The sequence below is a fragment of the Lineus longissimus genome, chromosome 17, assembly GCF_910592395.1.
Source record: "Lineus longissimus chromosome 17, tnLinLong1.2, whole genome shotgun sequence".
NCBI lineage: Eukaryota > Metazoa > Nemertea > Pilidiophora > Heteronemertea > Lineidae > Lineus > Lineus longissimus.
The window spans coordinates 631059-648817 of NC_088324.1; the positions used below are offsets into that span (position 1 = coordinate 631059).

Sequence of the window (17759 nt, forward strand, 5' to 3'; positions counted from 1 at the left end):
TAAGGCCAAAATAAGTAGAAATATAATTGCTTTACCTGTTTTTGGCGTAGACTTGAAGACTGTTAAACCTCAGGTTGATAGTGATTAAAAAAATCACAACCAAAAGTCCATCACTCGTGTCTTTAAAATGTTCTTGTGAGTTTTGTTACCCACATTCAAGTTGTCTAGCAGCTCCACAATCCTCCTCACTACTTGCGCTGGTCCAAAATATCACCGTCAGTTTGGATAAAATCAAGTCTGCAGCTATTTGAATTGAAACTGAGTGAATTAATCCAAAATCAGGTTTTGAATAATCACATGTGAATGTACAGTACCTTAATCCAAAACAAACTTCCGTCCTGTTCTATTCAAAACACTGTGTCAATTGTATAATCCAAACTTAGAAATATTGTGCCTCGAACTGGTTTCGTGAGCCAATATTCTCTGCTGGATGCTGGTTCTGGCTTGGAGCTGGTTTGGTGAGCCAAACTGTGTTGCTGGATGCTGATCCTGGCCTGGAGCTTGTTTGGTCAGCCAAACCGTGTTGCTGGATGATGGTCCTGGCCTGGATCTGGTTTGGAGAGCCAAACTGTGTTGCTGGATGCTGGTCCTGGCCTGGATCTGGTTTGGTGAGCCAAACCGTGTTGCTGGATGCTGATCCTGGCCTGGAGCTGGTTTGGTGAGCCAAACTGTGTTGCTGGATGCTGGTCCTGGCCTGGAGCTGGTTTGGTGAGCCAAACTGTGTTGCTGGATGCTGGTCCTGGCCTGGAGCTGGTTTGGTGAGCCAAACTGTGTTGCTGGATGCCGATCCTGGCCTGGAGCTGGTTTGGTGAGCCAAACTGTGTTGCTGGATGCTGATCCTGGCGTGGAGCTGGTTTGGTGAGCCAAACCGTGCTGCTGGATGCTGATCCTGGCCTGGAGCTGGTTTGGTGAGCCAAACTGTGTTGCTGGATGCTGATCCTGGCCTGGAGCTGGTTTGATAAGCCAAACTGTGTTGCTGGATGCTGATCCTGGCCTGGATCTGGTTTGGAGAGCCAAACTGTGTTTCTGGATGCTGATCCTGGCCTGGAGCTGGTTTGGTGAGCCAAACTGTGTTGCTGGATGCTGGTCCTGGCCTGGAGCTGGTTTGGTGAGCCAAACTGTGTTGCTGGATGCTGATCCTGGCCTGGAGCTGGTTTGGTGAGCCAAACTGTGTTGCTGGATGCTGATCCTGGCCTGGAGAAACAAATACATGTAACTTCACATATTTTTCGAAAAACAAACCATGAAATAACAGATTTGTCATGGACAAAAACACTTAAAATGTTCAAAACTTATAGATAACTTTAAAAAAAAAAATCAGTCAACAAGATTTTGAAAAGGTCACATTGGCAAAGAATTCTGTACCAACCGATTGGTTCACTTTATAAGTACCAGTATCATCTCATTGACATTTCAAATTTTAATAAGGCTGAGTTTTGAGTTTCACTTTATATCAACTTTCTACATGATCTAGATTTAAAGGGACAATATAGGCAGCAGCTAGGCAGGCAAGATAAAGTTACACGAAGTCGCCAATAGGGGTCTTTAACATCTCACAGTATGTCAAAATGATTCATGCTTGTATGAGGAATAGTGCTGAATCAGACATCATGACCCAGGGCCCTTACTCTGTATATTAGTCAGCTGAGGATGGCCAAATAAACCCCACTGCTCCTGCCTATAGTCCCCCTTTAAGGCCATGGTTCGTTCATATTATTGTTCTAGTATGTCCCAATTGAAAAATCTCAAATTTGATATCTAGTTTCTAGTTTCTATGGAACAAACAAATCTTGCCTTTAATCTCTGTCAAATGAGTTTGGTGTGGTTTTTTGTCATTTCTTTGCAATGCTACATTTTTGTGTCAGACTTTCTCTCTGACAAACTTCCAGCAATCTTAGACTGCTTTGTTAATTACTACAAAATCGACCCAAAAACCAGGACGTCATGACTATCAGATAAGGGATGTTCCCAACCAATTGTTTTTGGACAAAAATCATGTTGTTGAAGGCATCCAAGGACCATGTGCTCATTTGGGGCTGGACATGAATAAAGAAACTGTCTTTGATCAGTGAAACTTGGGTGTATCATGAGAAAGATTTCAAGTGAGAAAGAGTAAAAAGTGTGGGAATGGGGGATACCCCCCCCCCCCAAAAAAACACCTGTGGCCATGTCTTCAAAACGACTTTATTGCCACCAAAGCTTTTTATTGGGCTGTTCAAAATTCCCACTTTTGTGAATGAATCCTGGTGCAGGAATTGCTTTTCAAACTGGCGGATAATTCTGTGATGTCATTTCGATTTCACCCTGCCAACAGGGCAGTGAAGGTCGCATTGTTTTGCCGAGATTTCGGGGGCTGAAGCCTTGCAAATAACACATTTTCATTCACATTTTTCGAAGCCATTTTAGGAAAAGATGTCGATTGTAGAAAGTGTACTTTTTAGTTTGATTGTGGAAATCCCTGATTTGTTAAGCACAAAGGAAGTATCAATATCTACAGCATCAAGTCGTAATGCCAAGGTGTCAAACCTTGGTTCCAGGCTGTGCCTCACTAGTGCATCGGCCCACATGGAGAGGATCAACGCATGGAGGGCTAACTCGCCTCAAATCCCTGTCAACATCGGAATATCATGATGATTCAGTCAGATTTTGATTTTTTTCTTTTTAGTGCAATTTTTTGACAGGGGTTTGGTTTAGTTGTTGATGGAAATGACTTATGTAGAATAGGTGGTGAATGGGCTGCCAAAAGCTTGGTAATATTGCCCATAGTTTTACCAATGGTCCTTTAATAATCCCATTGGTCCTTTTAGTCATAGATCATGGGCCGAAATGGCAGCGGACGGAACTTGTCTTGGTGGTGGGAAGGAACACACGCCAGTTCACCTGATTGAGCTTGGCATTATTTTGAGTAATCTTCTATAAGGTATTGGTATATTCCCTCCACTGTTTCTACTTGCCAAGATAAACAGTGTGCCTGATATTAGGTCTGACCTTCTCAAAAACTTATTGATGGAATTATTTTTAAAGTTCTCAAGTGTTATGTCTCGTGATAGATCAGACGATTTATTGAGTGGATTCTTTCTATTTCGAACTCAGTTGAAGTGGCGATATCCTGCTAGTCAACATTCTATTTAACCCGTTTTCTACTCTGACTGCCCTGTGACATTGGGTTTTTTTTAATCAAAACATCAGTCTGAAAATTAGCCTACTTCCTCCAAAAATACCCTTCATCATGTTCATAATGATATTTGATGAATAAAGTAGTTAGAAGAATACAGTAGAACCTCCCCTTGCGGACGCCTCTACCATGCGGATGCCTCTGTATCACAGACAAGTCTGTTCAGTCCCGATCTACTTAGAATTGCAGAGATGGCGATGGTGACTTTTTGGTCCAATTACCTTGCAATTACAGACAGTGAACAAAAGCAATGGCTTCCCGTGTGCACTTAGGGAGTTGATTAGGCCCGGGTCTTTCAAACAACTCTGATTAGGCCTAACAAGTGAGAAGTTTCCATAATTGATGAATTAGACATTGTGTTCAGTTAATAAAGGTGGAGTGAATTCAATGTTTGTTGCTTCTCTAGTTACATCCTGAGGAAATCAGGGGTTAATGTTTGCTTCTCTGACCGTGCCCACAAACCCAAGAGACATTCGTCCGCATTTGGTGAAGTAGCCAGCGCAGAAGTAAGTGCACCCAATCAGAGCGTCGCTTACATTTGAGTCTGGGAATGTCACACACTTAGAAGCTACGATATCCAAACTCACATGTTCCCTGTTTGTTTGATCTGATGATTAGAGAGCACTGTCTCCCTCATGGTGCGCACTGTAACCTCGATCTGATATTTCTTATTGTGATTTCCATTCATACAAATCATTAGAAGTACAGTACTAGGATCGAGGTTGACAGATATATTTGTCAGGATGCCCTAATTAGAATGTAGTACTAACACTACAATGTAATAGCAATGTTGGTAATTATAAATTGCCTCCAGTAGAATAGTCATAAGGTATAAGGTATCATAATGAAATACTCTCGAATGTGCCTCTCAATGATGTTGAAATAAGAAATGATTGAGACTGATTTCTTTTCATCAAAGTGCATATAAAGGACCCAAGACCCCCCATGAAACATACATATGAATCAACTATTGGACAATAATGGCATGACCTCCCTACTTAGGACACCTCTCTATCAGTGTTAATAGTTAATCAACTATTGGATAATAAAGCGGATCCGAAGGCGAAAGGCATAAGCATTGAACAAATTATTATTACCCACTCACTGTTCATCCCGATTGAGTTGAATGTTGGATGGCATCCAACGACAATTCGCATGATATCTACAGGGGGCTTGGCTTACATATCTAGAAACAGTCTTAGATCGGAGAGTTTAGAGTATTGACCAAAAGCACAAAAAGTGCTGTATCACGGTAACTTGGGACTCGATTATCACCAAGTTTTTATCACAGGTAGATGTAATAACATTATATCATCTTCAAAAATCATTATTCCCCATCAACCTGATCAAGGAAATGAATGTAAAGTGAAACTCAAACTTCAGCCTGATCAAATATGAAAATGTTATTGTGTCAGTGATAATATGTACAGTCCTTCAAAAAAGTAAATGGACACACAAAAATCAAATTTTCTTGAAAACGGCTGGTGATAAATCGATTCGGTTTGCTGCATTTGATAGGACATTTAGTTGTGCATCATGGTATCTACCACATAAAAATTAGCCATTTTATCTAATACCGACTTTTATTGATTTACAAAAGGCCCCAAAATCAACTTTTTCGTTTCCGATTTTTTTCGTACTTTTTCTTGATAGGATGAATCACCATGATGAAAAACCCACGTCCTCATCAAGGTGATGAAAATATCTTGTGTTAATTGGTGGGAAAACAGCATTTTATGTCAAAATTTTGCACCTTGTTTATTGACTTTGGAATTACTTTGGAGAAGTCGACCATAGCCAATTATGTCAGTTTCAACATGCAGCCCGAGTGTTAATTCCTTATTGGCTGAGGTTTTGAATGGGGGTGGAAATGTTGTTAACATTGATGTATTGTAAACGCGAGGGTAAAGTAATATTGGTGAACCCATTGTCCAGCTGCCAAATCCAGGCCTGGGAGAGCTATTCATAGGCATATTAAACAAGGCCATTGAAATGGTGACATGATGTCTGGGCCAGGTGAATAATATCAAGGGGGCATCTCCGCAGTGGAAGACCGGGTAACAAAACCCTTTTGCACAAATGGGTTAATAAGTTGCAGATTCAAGTGAAAACTATGGAATTTCTTAGATATTCACTCATAACTCAACAGAAGCTTCCAGTCAATATAAAATTTGCCCCCAAAAAATGCGTGATAAAAAAGTTGATTTTGGGACCTTTCATAAATCGAAAAAATTGACTTATAGGTAAAATAGCAAATTTCCAAGTGGTAGATATCATGATGCACAACTAAATGCCCTATCAAATGCAGCAAACCGCATCGATTTATCACCAGCCGTTTTCAAGAAAATTTGATTTTTGTGTGTCCATTTACTTTTTTGAAGGACTGTACATGTGTACTGAGACATGCCTGAGTTTGTGTGATCTGATGTTTTCAAACTCATCTTGGCTGGCTTGTTCTAAAATAGGCATCTATCTGGCCAGAGACTATTAACACGACAAAGCCTAGATCCACCCAAGCGGCCTGTGATCACCAATTGAGACATGTCTCACTTTCTCTTCACTCATGTTGGACCCATTTTATGTGGGCCATTTCCTGATCATTATTAATTATCTTCTTGTTAGCGTTTGCTCTGCACTTACGTCAATCGTAAAATCCTTCATCAAAATGTCACGAAAAATTCTATCTTTTCAAATCATGAATTTATTAATCTTAAAATAGAGTGGAATCATGCTCTGGTCACTTCTCTGACTTAAAGAAAGTTCTACAAAAGTTGTGTCTGCTTTCTTGATAATCGCAAAATATCAAACATCTGAGATTTTCAATTTTCGAAGATTTTTGTGAGATTTTCTTATCCCCTCAAAATCATAAATGACATTAGGATAATTTAAAGTGATACTATGATGTGATTTACAACTTTGTGGAAATACGTCCGTTTTTAATTGTTGATCACAAATGTAAAGCTCAAATTTTCCATTTTTGATTAGATTTATTATAAAATCGCTGAACGTAAACTACCGCGACCGCAAAAATTTTCATGTTGTGACGTCATCATCGAAAACAGCATCGAAGCGAGCCGTCCGGGCGGGATTAAACCATCAATTTCTAGAAAATGTGCATTTCGATTCGAAAACCTTACTGATTTATGAGAAAGTGCCGTAGTCATTTGTCAAAAACAGCTTAAACATTATATGGTGAAATTTGACACGAGTTACCCTTTAAGGTTCAGAAGACGTCGGGTTGGCTGTGGAAGTGGGAAATGTTCAATGTTAAGATTTGCGAAATTCACAAAATGCTTTCGAAACATTCAAAGTGAAGACTTGAAGGGAGGGTATGTTTGTTCTCCCCACAGAATTAGTGTTTCAGAAGCCTGCAGCGGGTTTTCTGATGATTTTTTGGAAGAAGAATGTTGTGGAATCAGAAACAGCTTTGAGAGCTGCCAGAATATCAGCGGCCGCCTGGATGCCACCCAACTAATTCTGGATGCCGTCATTGGACGTCCTGCATGCTTGTTGATAATCTATAGACCTGCCCATACAAAGAACTATACACCTAATTAAATAAAACTTGAAAACTTTATGTCCTCTTACCTTTTTAAAGTAATTTCAAACTGTGAGCTTCATCTTGCCTGACATTTATCACTCTCAAATATTATGTCTGGTGATACTTTGTACTTAACCATTGGAAATCCCAGCATTTCTCTTTGATAATATTTCAAGTGGTGATATCCTAAGTGAAATATGTGTCGTGACAGGATGTCTGTCAGCCTGGCATGTCAAGAACTCTAAGAGCCAGAATCATGACATTTCACTGTGGATACTTCTGATAAGACTTCATGACATTATAACGACTAGCATATACCCATGGAGCGGGCAAAGTTGAAATGTAATATACATTAGTTAAATGGGCACGATGATTGAGCTACATTATATTTCTAACGTTGCCGAAGTTTTATTAAAGGTTAAACACGAAATTAAATGCATTTAGGGACTTATTGCTGCTATCTACATGCAACCCCCAATAGATTGATTGGAGTACGCTATTTTGCACAATGCATTGAGACCAGTGACAGCAGGTCCTGTTCCAAATAAGGCCCTCACATATTAGGCATATCACCTACCCACTCCCGTACGGGTGTCTACAAAACCAAGACCCAAGACCCAAGACCCAAGACCTACAAAATCAAGACTCCCATCTACAAAACCAAGACCTACAAAACCAAGACCCCCCATCTACAAAACCAAGACCCCATCTACATCTCTCCTTTTTTCAGCAGGAAGTTGCAATTTATCAATAAAACAGAAGCTCCTATATAAACAAGCTCTTTGATGCTTTGTACTCAGATTCTGTTCAGAACATTTAACACTGGTTAAGCTTTTCCAAGAAAATAAGGATCTCGGGGTAAGGATATAATACAAAAGCTAAAATACCTTAAATAGTCCTCTCGAGGGTATTCGTGATAATATAGCCTAGCTTTCTAAAGGGTTAGGGTGAATGAAAAAAAAGAACAATGTAATTACTTCTTGGGCAGGTACTATGGTACAAGGTACTAGTTTGGAGTAGGTTTGTTGATGGGTCTTGGTTTTGTAGGTGGGGGTCTTGGTTTTGTAGGTCTTGGTTTTGTAGACACCCGTGCTGGAAGCTAATACTGATGTGGCAGGGAGAATATGCGTGAAGTTTGTGTATGCTTTTGAGAATGAGCGGAGCTCTCCAGTCGACGTGCTCTCTGAAGAGTTGTTATTTATTCTAAAACCACGAAGATATTCGACGTATGACACCCTCAGTGACACTCTTACGTATGATCCAGACCTACGAAGTCAAAGGTTGCAAGAATTCGACGCATTTCCAAGGCCCAATTTTGAAACAAAAATTACCTCCTAAATAGCGGCCACAACGCGCATTATAGTATAGATGTACTTGGTCACAGAGGTCATTTTCATTCAAAGGTGCCATGAGTTGAAAAGAAATTGGCACAGGGATCAGGCTGTTTGTGTTTATACATATGTGGCCCATCACGTCAATACCAGGCGCATATCGCTCTGAGTTTGGCAGGTTGAGACGGAGTTCATTTCTCTGTTGTCTACCTGTCGTAAAATCTGAGCACATCAATTTCTTCCTGGTGTCATTTAGGCTCATCTTCTGTGAGACCTGCACCAGGTTTTGCTGTGATGGGTCACATACAGTAGAACTTCCCATAGCGGACACCTCTCCATTAAGGACACCCTCTATATCAAAGTCACTAGTTTTGGTCCCAAATTGGGTGTTTCCATTCAATTTGAGCTCTCTAATCAGGACACCTCTTTATTAGGGACAGAACTTGTCAGTCCCTAGGTTGTCCTTAATAGAGAGGTTATACTGCATATCCTATTGATTACCAACCAACACAAGTTCTGAATTGTTTTTCCAGTTCTGATATAACATCACGTCGCTCCCCGATCATCAGCAGAGAGGTAACATCACCATCTATGAATACCTTCTATATCAACTAACACAAGCCTTTAACATTGTTTTTCCAGTTCTGATATAACATCAAGTCGCTCCCTGATCATCAGATACCTCCAGCAGAGAGGTAACACCACCATCTTTGAATACCGCATGAGTGAGAAGCCGACCGTGATCCACCTGGCTGAGTATGCGGTCATTTGGAGGAGAGAGATTACACGGAGGAGGCTGGAGAGTTAAGGGTTAAAGTGGTGTTGAGCAACACATCATCATTATCGTTATTCTGGATGGCAATTTAGGATAGAAGTGTGAAATATAGGGAAATGAAATAATACAGGACTCAGGATAAGTTGTTTTCTTTAAGACCAAAAGAGTGCACCTCTAGCTAACTTACTCAACTTTAAAGAGGACTTTAGGCTAGGTTGGAGCTTGGGGGTGAAACTGGTGGTCTTCCTGTTGGGTAATGACCAATTAGCGGACTGTGTCATGATTGATTCCTCGTACAAGCACAACAGTTTTGATGTAGTGAGAGATAGGAGAGACCCCTATAGGCAACTTTGTGTAACTGTCAAAGAAAAGAAAGATTCTTAATTTTTAATTCTGTACACATTGTATAATAATAAATATTTTAACGTATAAGGATGGTCGTTGTCTCAATTATGTATTTGCTCTTCATATTAAAATGAAACAGAATGTATAATTTACATGACCTGTAGGCCTATCTAAACAATGAGGTCCCAGTGTAATGTGAGTCTTCTCCTATGGAGCCCCGCCCATAGGAAGCCTCATCGGTTTGGCCGCCGCACATGCGCACCTCCGAGTTAGATAAGAGTACGAGGTGACGACGACCACACCAATATGAGGACGATTCTGTATTACAATCTACATGGAACCTACATATCCTAGGAGTTCATGAATAAAGCTAACAGCAGGATTTCATTCTTAACGACCTAATTTTTCAAAGACGAAGTCCCCCGCCCTTTAAAAATAACAAGAACTAATGAAGATAAAGAATACGTCATTTATCTTGCACTAGCTACCAATTTCTGACCATAGGGGGCTTTTACAAGATAAATCGGCTCCTATTGGGTAGCTCTCGCTCCTATTGGCTGAGAGTCGCTTGATTTCTGTCATATAATGCCTGGAAAGGTTTAACTTGTGCCTAATAAATTCATGTTTTATGAAAATGGTATCTCAATGAGGTCGTTAACCCCCTATAAGACATGCAGGCACCCATTATCGCGCTGTAGCACATCTTGACAGACAAGACCTCGAGACCCCCTACCCCCCCCCCCCCCCCCCGATCCGCGCCTGATGAAACAAGCTCGATCAAATGCAATAGCAAACTTATGAGTTTGAAAGGCAGTCAGTTGGTGTGTTAACTGCGAAGAATATCACAGGAACACTTAATAAGATTTCGGAAATCAAGTCAAAACTGCTGCAGCAGAAAGTCATTCCCTAGTGTCTGTGCTTGATTATTCAACATATATTTATTGCAATGATAGTCATGCAATGGAGCCGGTGCAGAAGTTTGAGGATAGAATGTCTGGAAACTAATCATTCAATTATCAGACGGTCATCGCCTCTTTGAACAATATACCATATCCCGTAAGAATACAATAGGGCCGGACGCGTTTTACAGAGGACATTTTCTATTTCTACGCCGGGGATGAACTGCGCAGTTAGAAATTTCAGTCGCAAGCCAGACTACGTTGTGATTGGTTGGTGTGCGGTGTGATTAACGGCTATCATTTGACAAGCATTTCAAAATATGGGCCTATCGATGGTCTATAGCACAACCACGCTCGATGATTGGCGAGTGGTCCTTTACCGCGAAGATCAGAGCCCTGATAGATGTCAATTACTTCAGCAAAGCCATGATTATTCATACAAAGTTTGAGAGCTGACACTGTCAGTGTCAAGTGTGTCGAGGGCGTTGATGGGTGTAACAAGCCCCATACTGAACTTCCAGGACCGCCTCCCCCACACATTGAGGGTAAAGATGATCAAGCCCGGCTTGGCATGCCAAGGACCAAGCAAGTCCATTATTTGTTTTCGAAGAACCAAAGTTTATGGGTTAGTGCAGGGAGTTGTAATAAGAATGTCATATCATCATGCGTTACATGTTTACCAGGCGCGACAGTCGGCTTGGCACCAGCAGTGTCACGTCGGAGTGACAGTATTATCTATCATTATCATGATATCAAATTACAAAAGGTTGAAAATGGCAGATCGTCTTTAATTCATTAAGCCGCAAGCCTGAGAAATCTTGGTTATAACCAATGAAGTTGTCATTGCTGCCATATCACCTGGTTGCTGCCATATCGCCTGGTTGCTGCCACATTGCTGCCATATCACCTGGTTGCTGCCACATTGCTGCCATATCGCCTGATTGCTGCTACATTGCTGCCATATCGCTTGGTTGCTGCCACATTGCTGCCATATCGCCTGGTTGCTGCCACATTGCTGCCATATCGCCTGGTTGCTGCCATATCACCTGGTTGCTGCCACATTGCTGCCATATCGCCTGATTGCTGCCACATTGCTGCCATATCGCTTGGTTGCTGCCACATTGCTGCCATATCGCCTGGTTGCTGCCACATTGCTGCCATATCGCCTGGTTGCTGCCACATTGCTGCCATATCGCCTGGTTGCTGCCATATCACCTGGTTGCTGCCACATTGCTGCCATATCGCATGATTGCTGCCACATTGCTGCCATATCGCTTGGTTGCTGCCACATTGCTGCCATATCGCCTGGTTGCTGCCACATTGCTGCCATATCGCCTGGTTGCTGCCACATTGCTGCCATATCGCCTAGTAGAAGCAGGGTGGTTAAAAAGGGACAACTTGGGGAGTGGATTTACCTTGTCAGGAGGATGATACCCCTGTGTTGCCATGTGGCACAACTTGTAGCATCACACTGATGCTGTCTTTTATAATGCGTTTTGCCAGTGTTGCCGAGGCAGTTTTGGACCTGGCTTGTCATATTCAGGCACGGCTATGGTTATACCTCGTTCCCGTCATTGTTAATTGTGGTTCACTGATTTTTATCTCACATGGGTGAGCTTCTGTCATCATGTCTTGTCCGTCGTCTGTCGGTCCGTCGTCTGTCAGCAATAGGGACATTTTTGCTCACTATTGAGTCTAGAAAGTTGAAACTTGGTGTGAGGATGTCTTATGACAACATGACGTGACACAAAAAAAATCATCACCATTTGACCTTCTTTCTGGGCCTACTTTTCAGGTGTAAGTAGGTCAGGTCGTAAAACTCAATGTCAGTTATATCAAGAAACCTTCACAGTGTGATCCTCAAAGATGGACATAGAGCGTATAACATTTTGACTTTCACCTAATTTCCAAGGTGAGAAAGGTCAAACTCTGAAATTCCACTGAAATCGACACATTTAACAACTATTTGTCTGAGATTCTTCAACTTTTATATGGAGACACATATTGGGCATCTGTACAAGTTGACTCAATTTAGGTCAATTGTGACCTAGTTTATCAAGTTCAAAGAGGTCAAACTCTAAAAGTGTCATTGACAGTGCCACATTTTGTCATATCAAACAGTCAATTTAACCTCCATATGTCATTTCATCTGCAACTGAATTATTCCCAGGTGAGCACAATATCCCCAGGACGTTTCATTTCCTTTTTTGCTTTTTGGAGAAGTCACAGACGGGGCTGCTGGAAGCAATTTTTGTATAAAAATCAAACATATGTCGTATTCATGTTCATGATGTCTTTATGTCAGATGAGACTGCATGGATTTTCAGATTTAAAACAAGCACAATTTTTTCAAAACAATTTATTTTCATGAGGCAATACATCTCAAGTAGATCAGTTGCCCTCAAAATCATTCACATTGGACATTACAACTTTTGACAAGGAAAACAAAACTTGGCAGAAAACAATGCTTGTCGACTGATTGCTGATTGATTAACACAGTGGCACAGTTGACATAAGTCGTAGTTCCACCTATCATAAAACCTAGTGTTTTTTCAAGACCCGTGTCTTCGCCGTGTGTCAAAAAACCCAGGGCGCACTTACACCTATCAGTTGTGTTAGATAATGGTTAATAGCCCCGGCGACAGGTGCGCTGTAGGTTGGGAGCTCTCCTGTGTTTCTTTCCCGTTGGAGGGGGCGCAATACCGAGGCAACTACACCGCGCCATCTGTCGCCGGATCTTAGAACTTGCAATTGCCGTGTCTATTCAGATTCCACCTATCAAAAAACCTGTGTTGAACACGGGTCTAAATTAGCCCCCGATTAGCCCCATCGAGCTCGATGGGGCTAATAGACACGGGGATTTGACACACGGGTCTATTAAGACACGGCAATTCATAGGTGTAAGCGCAAAAGACACGGGGATTTGATAGGTGAAGTATGACTATAGAAGTGTTAAGTTACAGGAGTGAGTAATGAGTGGTCAAATTAAACCCCCCCTGCAATGTGACTCAATTTTTTATTGGTGTCATGTATGCACGATTTTGCCAGGCAGTGACATCAACCTGCATGCCTGCGTGCTTAACAAACAAGGTGACTAGAAATAAGTTGTTCACGCTAATTTTGGTGTGCGACATGAAAATTGGCATGGAAGAAGTTACTTGCCTTGAATCGGCATGGGAACATCTTCAAATAAAGCAGCTATCTCCATGGCAACCTTAGCAAGTCCAACACTACTCAGATTTGTTATTATACCAACAACCACACCACTAGGGGGCACTGTTTGACTGCCTTCACCCTCACGTGGAAGGATAACCAAGGCACTGGAAGCACCAACAGCTCCACCTGTATGTGAGATATAGAAACGCTGCTCCTGACAACAACCATTCGTCTTCTTCTCAGGAACAACAGCCCAGCCTAAAGCAAAGTGACCATTCTTATCCCATGAGCACTTGGCCTTCTCATTCACGTCCCAAATCTTTACTATAGTCTGCCGACTTAAATATCCTGGAAGGCCTTTTGCTTTGATTATGTCTTTTTCATGATTTACAACTAACTCCTCTGATTTATTAGACATATGAATTCCGGTAGACAGCTCAGAAGAAAAGTTGTTTGGATGCCATTGGTAACTGTATAAAATAACATTGCCAAACTTTAACAAGTCTCCAACAGTTGAAAGTAATCCACCTCCAGCCCACTTGTAAGAGTTGTCCACGTATGGTGTATTCATTATTTTACCTTTATTGTTCCTTTCATAAAACCTGAAAAAAGACAATCAGTTCATTATTGAAAAAGTTTAATGTAGGCTTTATTCGGGAGCTTTTGGAGATAAAAGTGAAAGGAGACAATCTTGGTAATGATTGCGTGCAGCACTTGCATACATATCATGTATACCATGATGACAGTCTAGAGCTTCTACACGGTAAGTGCTTGAATACTGGGTCATGTGGGCAAAGGAATTGAATTCTGAGCCTCAATCAGGGGCCAGTAAGGGTTTAAAACAATGTAGAGGGTATAACTAGAAGAGGGAGCATAAAGAAATTTATAGAGGAACTTCTGTGAATTCATTCTCCTTCAACTTTAACCCTTCATGGACATTATTTACCACCATCCTGAGCCTTGATTCAGTGGGCTGTGATGTGACCTTATACCAGAAAAAACTACAGTGAAGCCTGGTAAAGATTTTCTTCCGAAAATAGATGTAGACTGGCACCCCCAAAGGGGGAGGGGCAAGGTACGAACGACCCCCTTTTGGAAAGAAGTCATTGAAATTTTGAGAAGAACAACTTGCCTTGATCTTCCATAAATCAGCGGCTCGTTTTCATCTAGATACGTCCTCGTCATGCCAAGCTCTTTAAATAAACTACGCAGCATGTCCGGGAATTCCTTCTTAGTGGCGCCCTCTAACACAGCACTAACAAGCGTCCAAGCGTGGGTTGAGTAGAGGAACTCAGTGCCTGGAAATAAAAAGACAGTCCAGCTCATATTCATATGAACACGTCAAGCAAAACATGTGTCTCCAATGAAATGGTCCAGGGACCATGTGCTCACCTGTTGTCCAAGGACACAAAGGAGACAGATGTACCCATGGACAACATCATCTTTGATGTGTGGGTTCAGGGGTACATTTGTAACAAGATCTGTAGCGAATACAAAACGTGCCATTATTGCCGAACGTTGATCCTGACGGTACACTTTGACCTCTGTGACCTTGAAAATACATCAAGTCAAGCATCCATATTATATAACACTTTAAATATTTCAGCCAGCTTTGACCATTATCAGAGGAGTTATCACACTTTTTGTGTTTTCGCATAACGCCCCTGGTAGCCAAATGAGGACTGGTATTGGGCGGCAATTTGGCACATAATTTCCCCCTACCTTAGGATTCATTTGTACAAAGTTTGGGGTCTGTAGCTAAAGCGGTAACACAACGTGCCACTATTGTCGAATGGTGGTGCCGACAACACAATTTGACCTCTGTGACCTTGAAAAATAGGTCGAATCAAAAATCTGTATGCCTTAAAAATGTCAGCGAGCTGTGACCATTATTACGGGAGACATAACACTTCTTGTGTTTTTTTCAAAAGACCCCTGTTGGCCAAACTTGAAATCATTAGGGGCTACGATTTGGTGTCCAAGTAGCGGTCACCCAGGGGTATGCGTGTACTAAGTTTAACTTCCGTAGCTTAAGGGGTTTAGAAACATGCCCCCATGTCTAAAGCCGGATGACGCGCTTTGACAAAGGGTCACAGGTGAGCCAAAACACACTGCACAGTCTCACTCATATTGATATCAACACCTCCATCATACAATATCTCCCTGCCAAAACACACTGTACAGTCTTGCTCATGTTGATATCACCACCTCCATCATACAATATCTCCCTGCCAAAACACACTGTACAGTCTCGCTCATATTGATATCAACACCTCCATCATACAATATCTCCCTGCCAAAACACACTGTACAGTCTCACTCATATTGACATCAACACCTCCATCATACAATATCTCCCTGCCAAAACACACTGTACAGTCTCACTCATATTGATATCAACACCTCCATCATACAATATCTCCCTGCCAAGACACACTGTACAGTCTCGCTCATATTGATATCAACACCTCCATCATACAATATCTCCCTGCCAAGACACACTGTACAGTCTCGCTCATATTGATATCAACACCTCCATCATACAATATCTCCCTGCCAAAACACACTCTACAGTCTCACTCATATTGATATCAACACCTCCATCATACAATATCTCCCTGCCAAAACACACTGTACAGTCTCACTCATATTGATATCAACACCTCCATCATACAATATCTCCCTGCCAAAACACACTCTACAGTCTCACTCATATTGATATCAACACCTCCATCATACAATATCTCCCTGCCAAAACACACTCTACAGTCTCACTCATATTGATATCAACACCTCCATCATACAATATCTCCCTGCCAAAACACACTGTACAGTCTCACTCATATTGACATCAACACCTCCATCATACAATATCTCCCTGCCAAAACACACTGTACAGTCTCACTCATATTGACATCAACACCTCCATCATACAATATCTCCCTGCCAAAACACACTGTACAGTCTCGCTCATATTGATATCAACACCTCCATCATACAATATCTCCCTGCCAAAACACACTGTACAGTCTCGCTCATATCAACAACACTGATATTCTGAGACTCTAGGTTCTGCAAAAAGAGGGGACTAAGGTATCTCCATTGAAATACAGGGTGGATTGAGAGGTGACATTCGTTTGGAAGTTCCTATCTCAAACCTGCTTAAACCTAGGCCGTTTTCAAGACAAAAATGGTGTGGAGTCATCTGTTGGTGCAAGGGTGATATGAAGACATCAATGGAAAGGGCCTTGCTCCGTCTTTATCATACATCCAATGAAATATTCATGGCATCATTAATTATCACATAAAAGCCGATTGTTTCAGGATTACCTTTTTATTGACCCACACTCTATAACTCAAATTGATTATCTTTTCACAAAAACCAAGGTAAACACATTTTGAGTAAGGAGCAAAGACACATCATCATGCTACCTCAGTTCAAAGCTAGGAGTGAGGAGCAAAGACACATCATCATGCTACCTCAGTTCAAAGCTAGGAGTGAGGAGCAGACACATCATCATGCTACCTCAGTTCAAAGCTAGGAGTGAGGAGCAAAGGCACATCATCATGCTACCTCAGTTCAAAGCTAGGAGTGAGGAGCAAAGACACATCATCATGCTACCTCAGTTCAAAGCTAGGAGTGAGGAGCAAAGACACATCATCATGCCACCTCAGTTCAAAGCTAGGAGTGAGGAGCAAAGACACACATCATCATGCCACCTCAGTTCAAAGCTAGGAGTGTGGAGCAAAGACACATCATCATGCTACCTCAGTACAAAGCTAGGAGTGAGGAGCAAAGACACATCATCATGCTACCTCAGTACAAAGCTAGGAGTGAGGAGCAAAGACACATCATCATGCTACCTCAGTACAAAGCTAGGAGTGAGGAGCAAAGACACATCATCATGCTACCTCAGTTCAAAGCTAGGAGTGAGGAGCAGACACATCATCATGCTACCTCAGTACAAAGCTAGGAGTGAGGAGCAAAGACACATCATCATGCTACCTCAGTACAAAGCTAGGAGTGAGGAGCAAAGACACATCATCATGCTACCTCAGTTCAAAGCTAGGAGTGAGGAGCAAAGACACATCATCATGCTACCTCAGTTCAAAGCTAGGAGTGAGGAGCAGACACATCATCATGCTACCTCAGTTCAAAGCTAGGAGTGAGGAGCAAAGACACATCATCATGCTACCTCAGTTCAAAGCTAGGAGTGAGGAGCAAAGACACATCATCATGCTACCTCAGTTCAAAGCTAGGAGTGAGGAGCAAAGACACATCATCATGCTACCTCAGTTCAAAGCTAGGAGTGAGGAGCAAAGACACATCATCATGCTACCTCAGTTCAAAGCTAGGAGTGTGGAGCAAAGACACATCATCATGCCACCTCAGTTCAAAGCTAGGAGTGAGGAGCAGACACATCATCATGCTACCTCAGTACAAAGCTAGGAGTGAGGAGCAAAGACACATCATCATGCTACCTCAGTACAAAGCTAGGAGTGAGGAGCAAAGACACATCATCATGCTACCTCAGTT

The 17759-nt window shown here is 41.8% G+C and overlaps 2 protein-coding genes across 8 annotated transcripts in view; one reads left to right on the forward strand and one right to left on the reverse strand.

Annotated features, from left to right (window-relative positions):
• Positions 1-17759, forward strand: part of LOC135501914 (CDK5 regulatory subunit-associated protein 3-like) — a 281400-nt gene that overhangs the window by 41579 nt on the left and 222062 nt on the right. The window lies entirely within an intron of this gene.
• Positions 12421-17759, reverse strand: part of LOC135501909 (serine beta-lactamase-like protein LACTB, mitochondrial) — a 158523-nt gene continuing 153184 nt past the window's right edge. For 3 of the 4 annotated variants that reach the window (XM_064794341.1, XM_064794339.1, XM_064794340.1), the window contains exons 4-5: positions 14355-14520; positions 12422-13824 (exon numbers count right to left, since the gene is read on the reverse strand). In XM_064794341.1, the coding sequence (XP_064650411.1) occupies positions 13221-13824; positions 14355-14520 (770 nt within the window). In that variant the 3' untranslated portion in view covers positions 12422-13220. Of the gene's footprint in view, positions 13825-14354; positions 14521-17759 lie in introns of all 4 variants that reach the window. The other variant, XM_064794338.1, reaches the window with a different exon arrangement.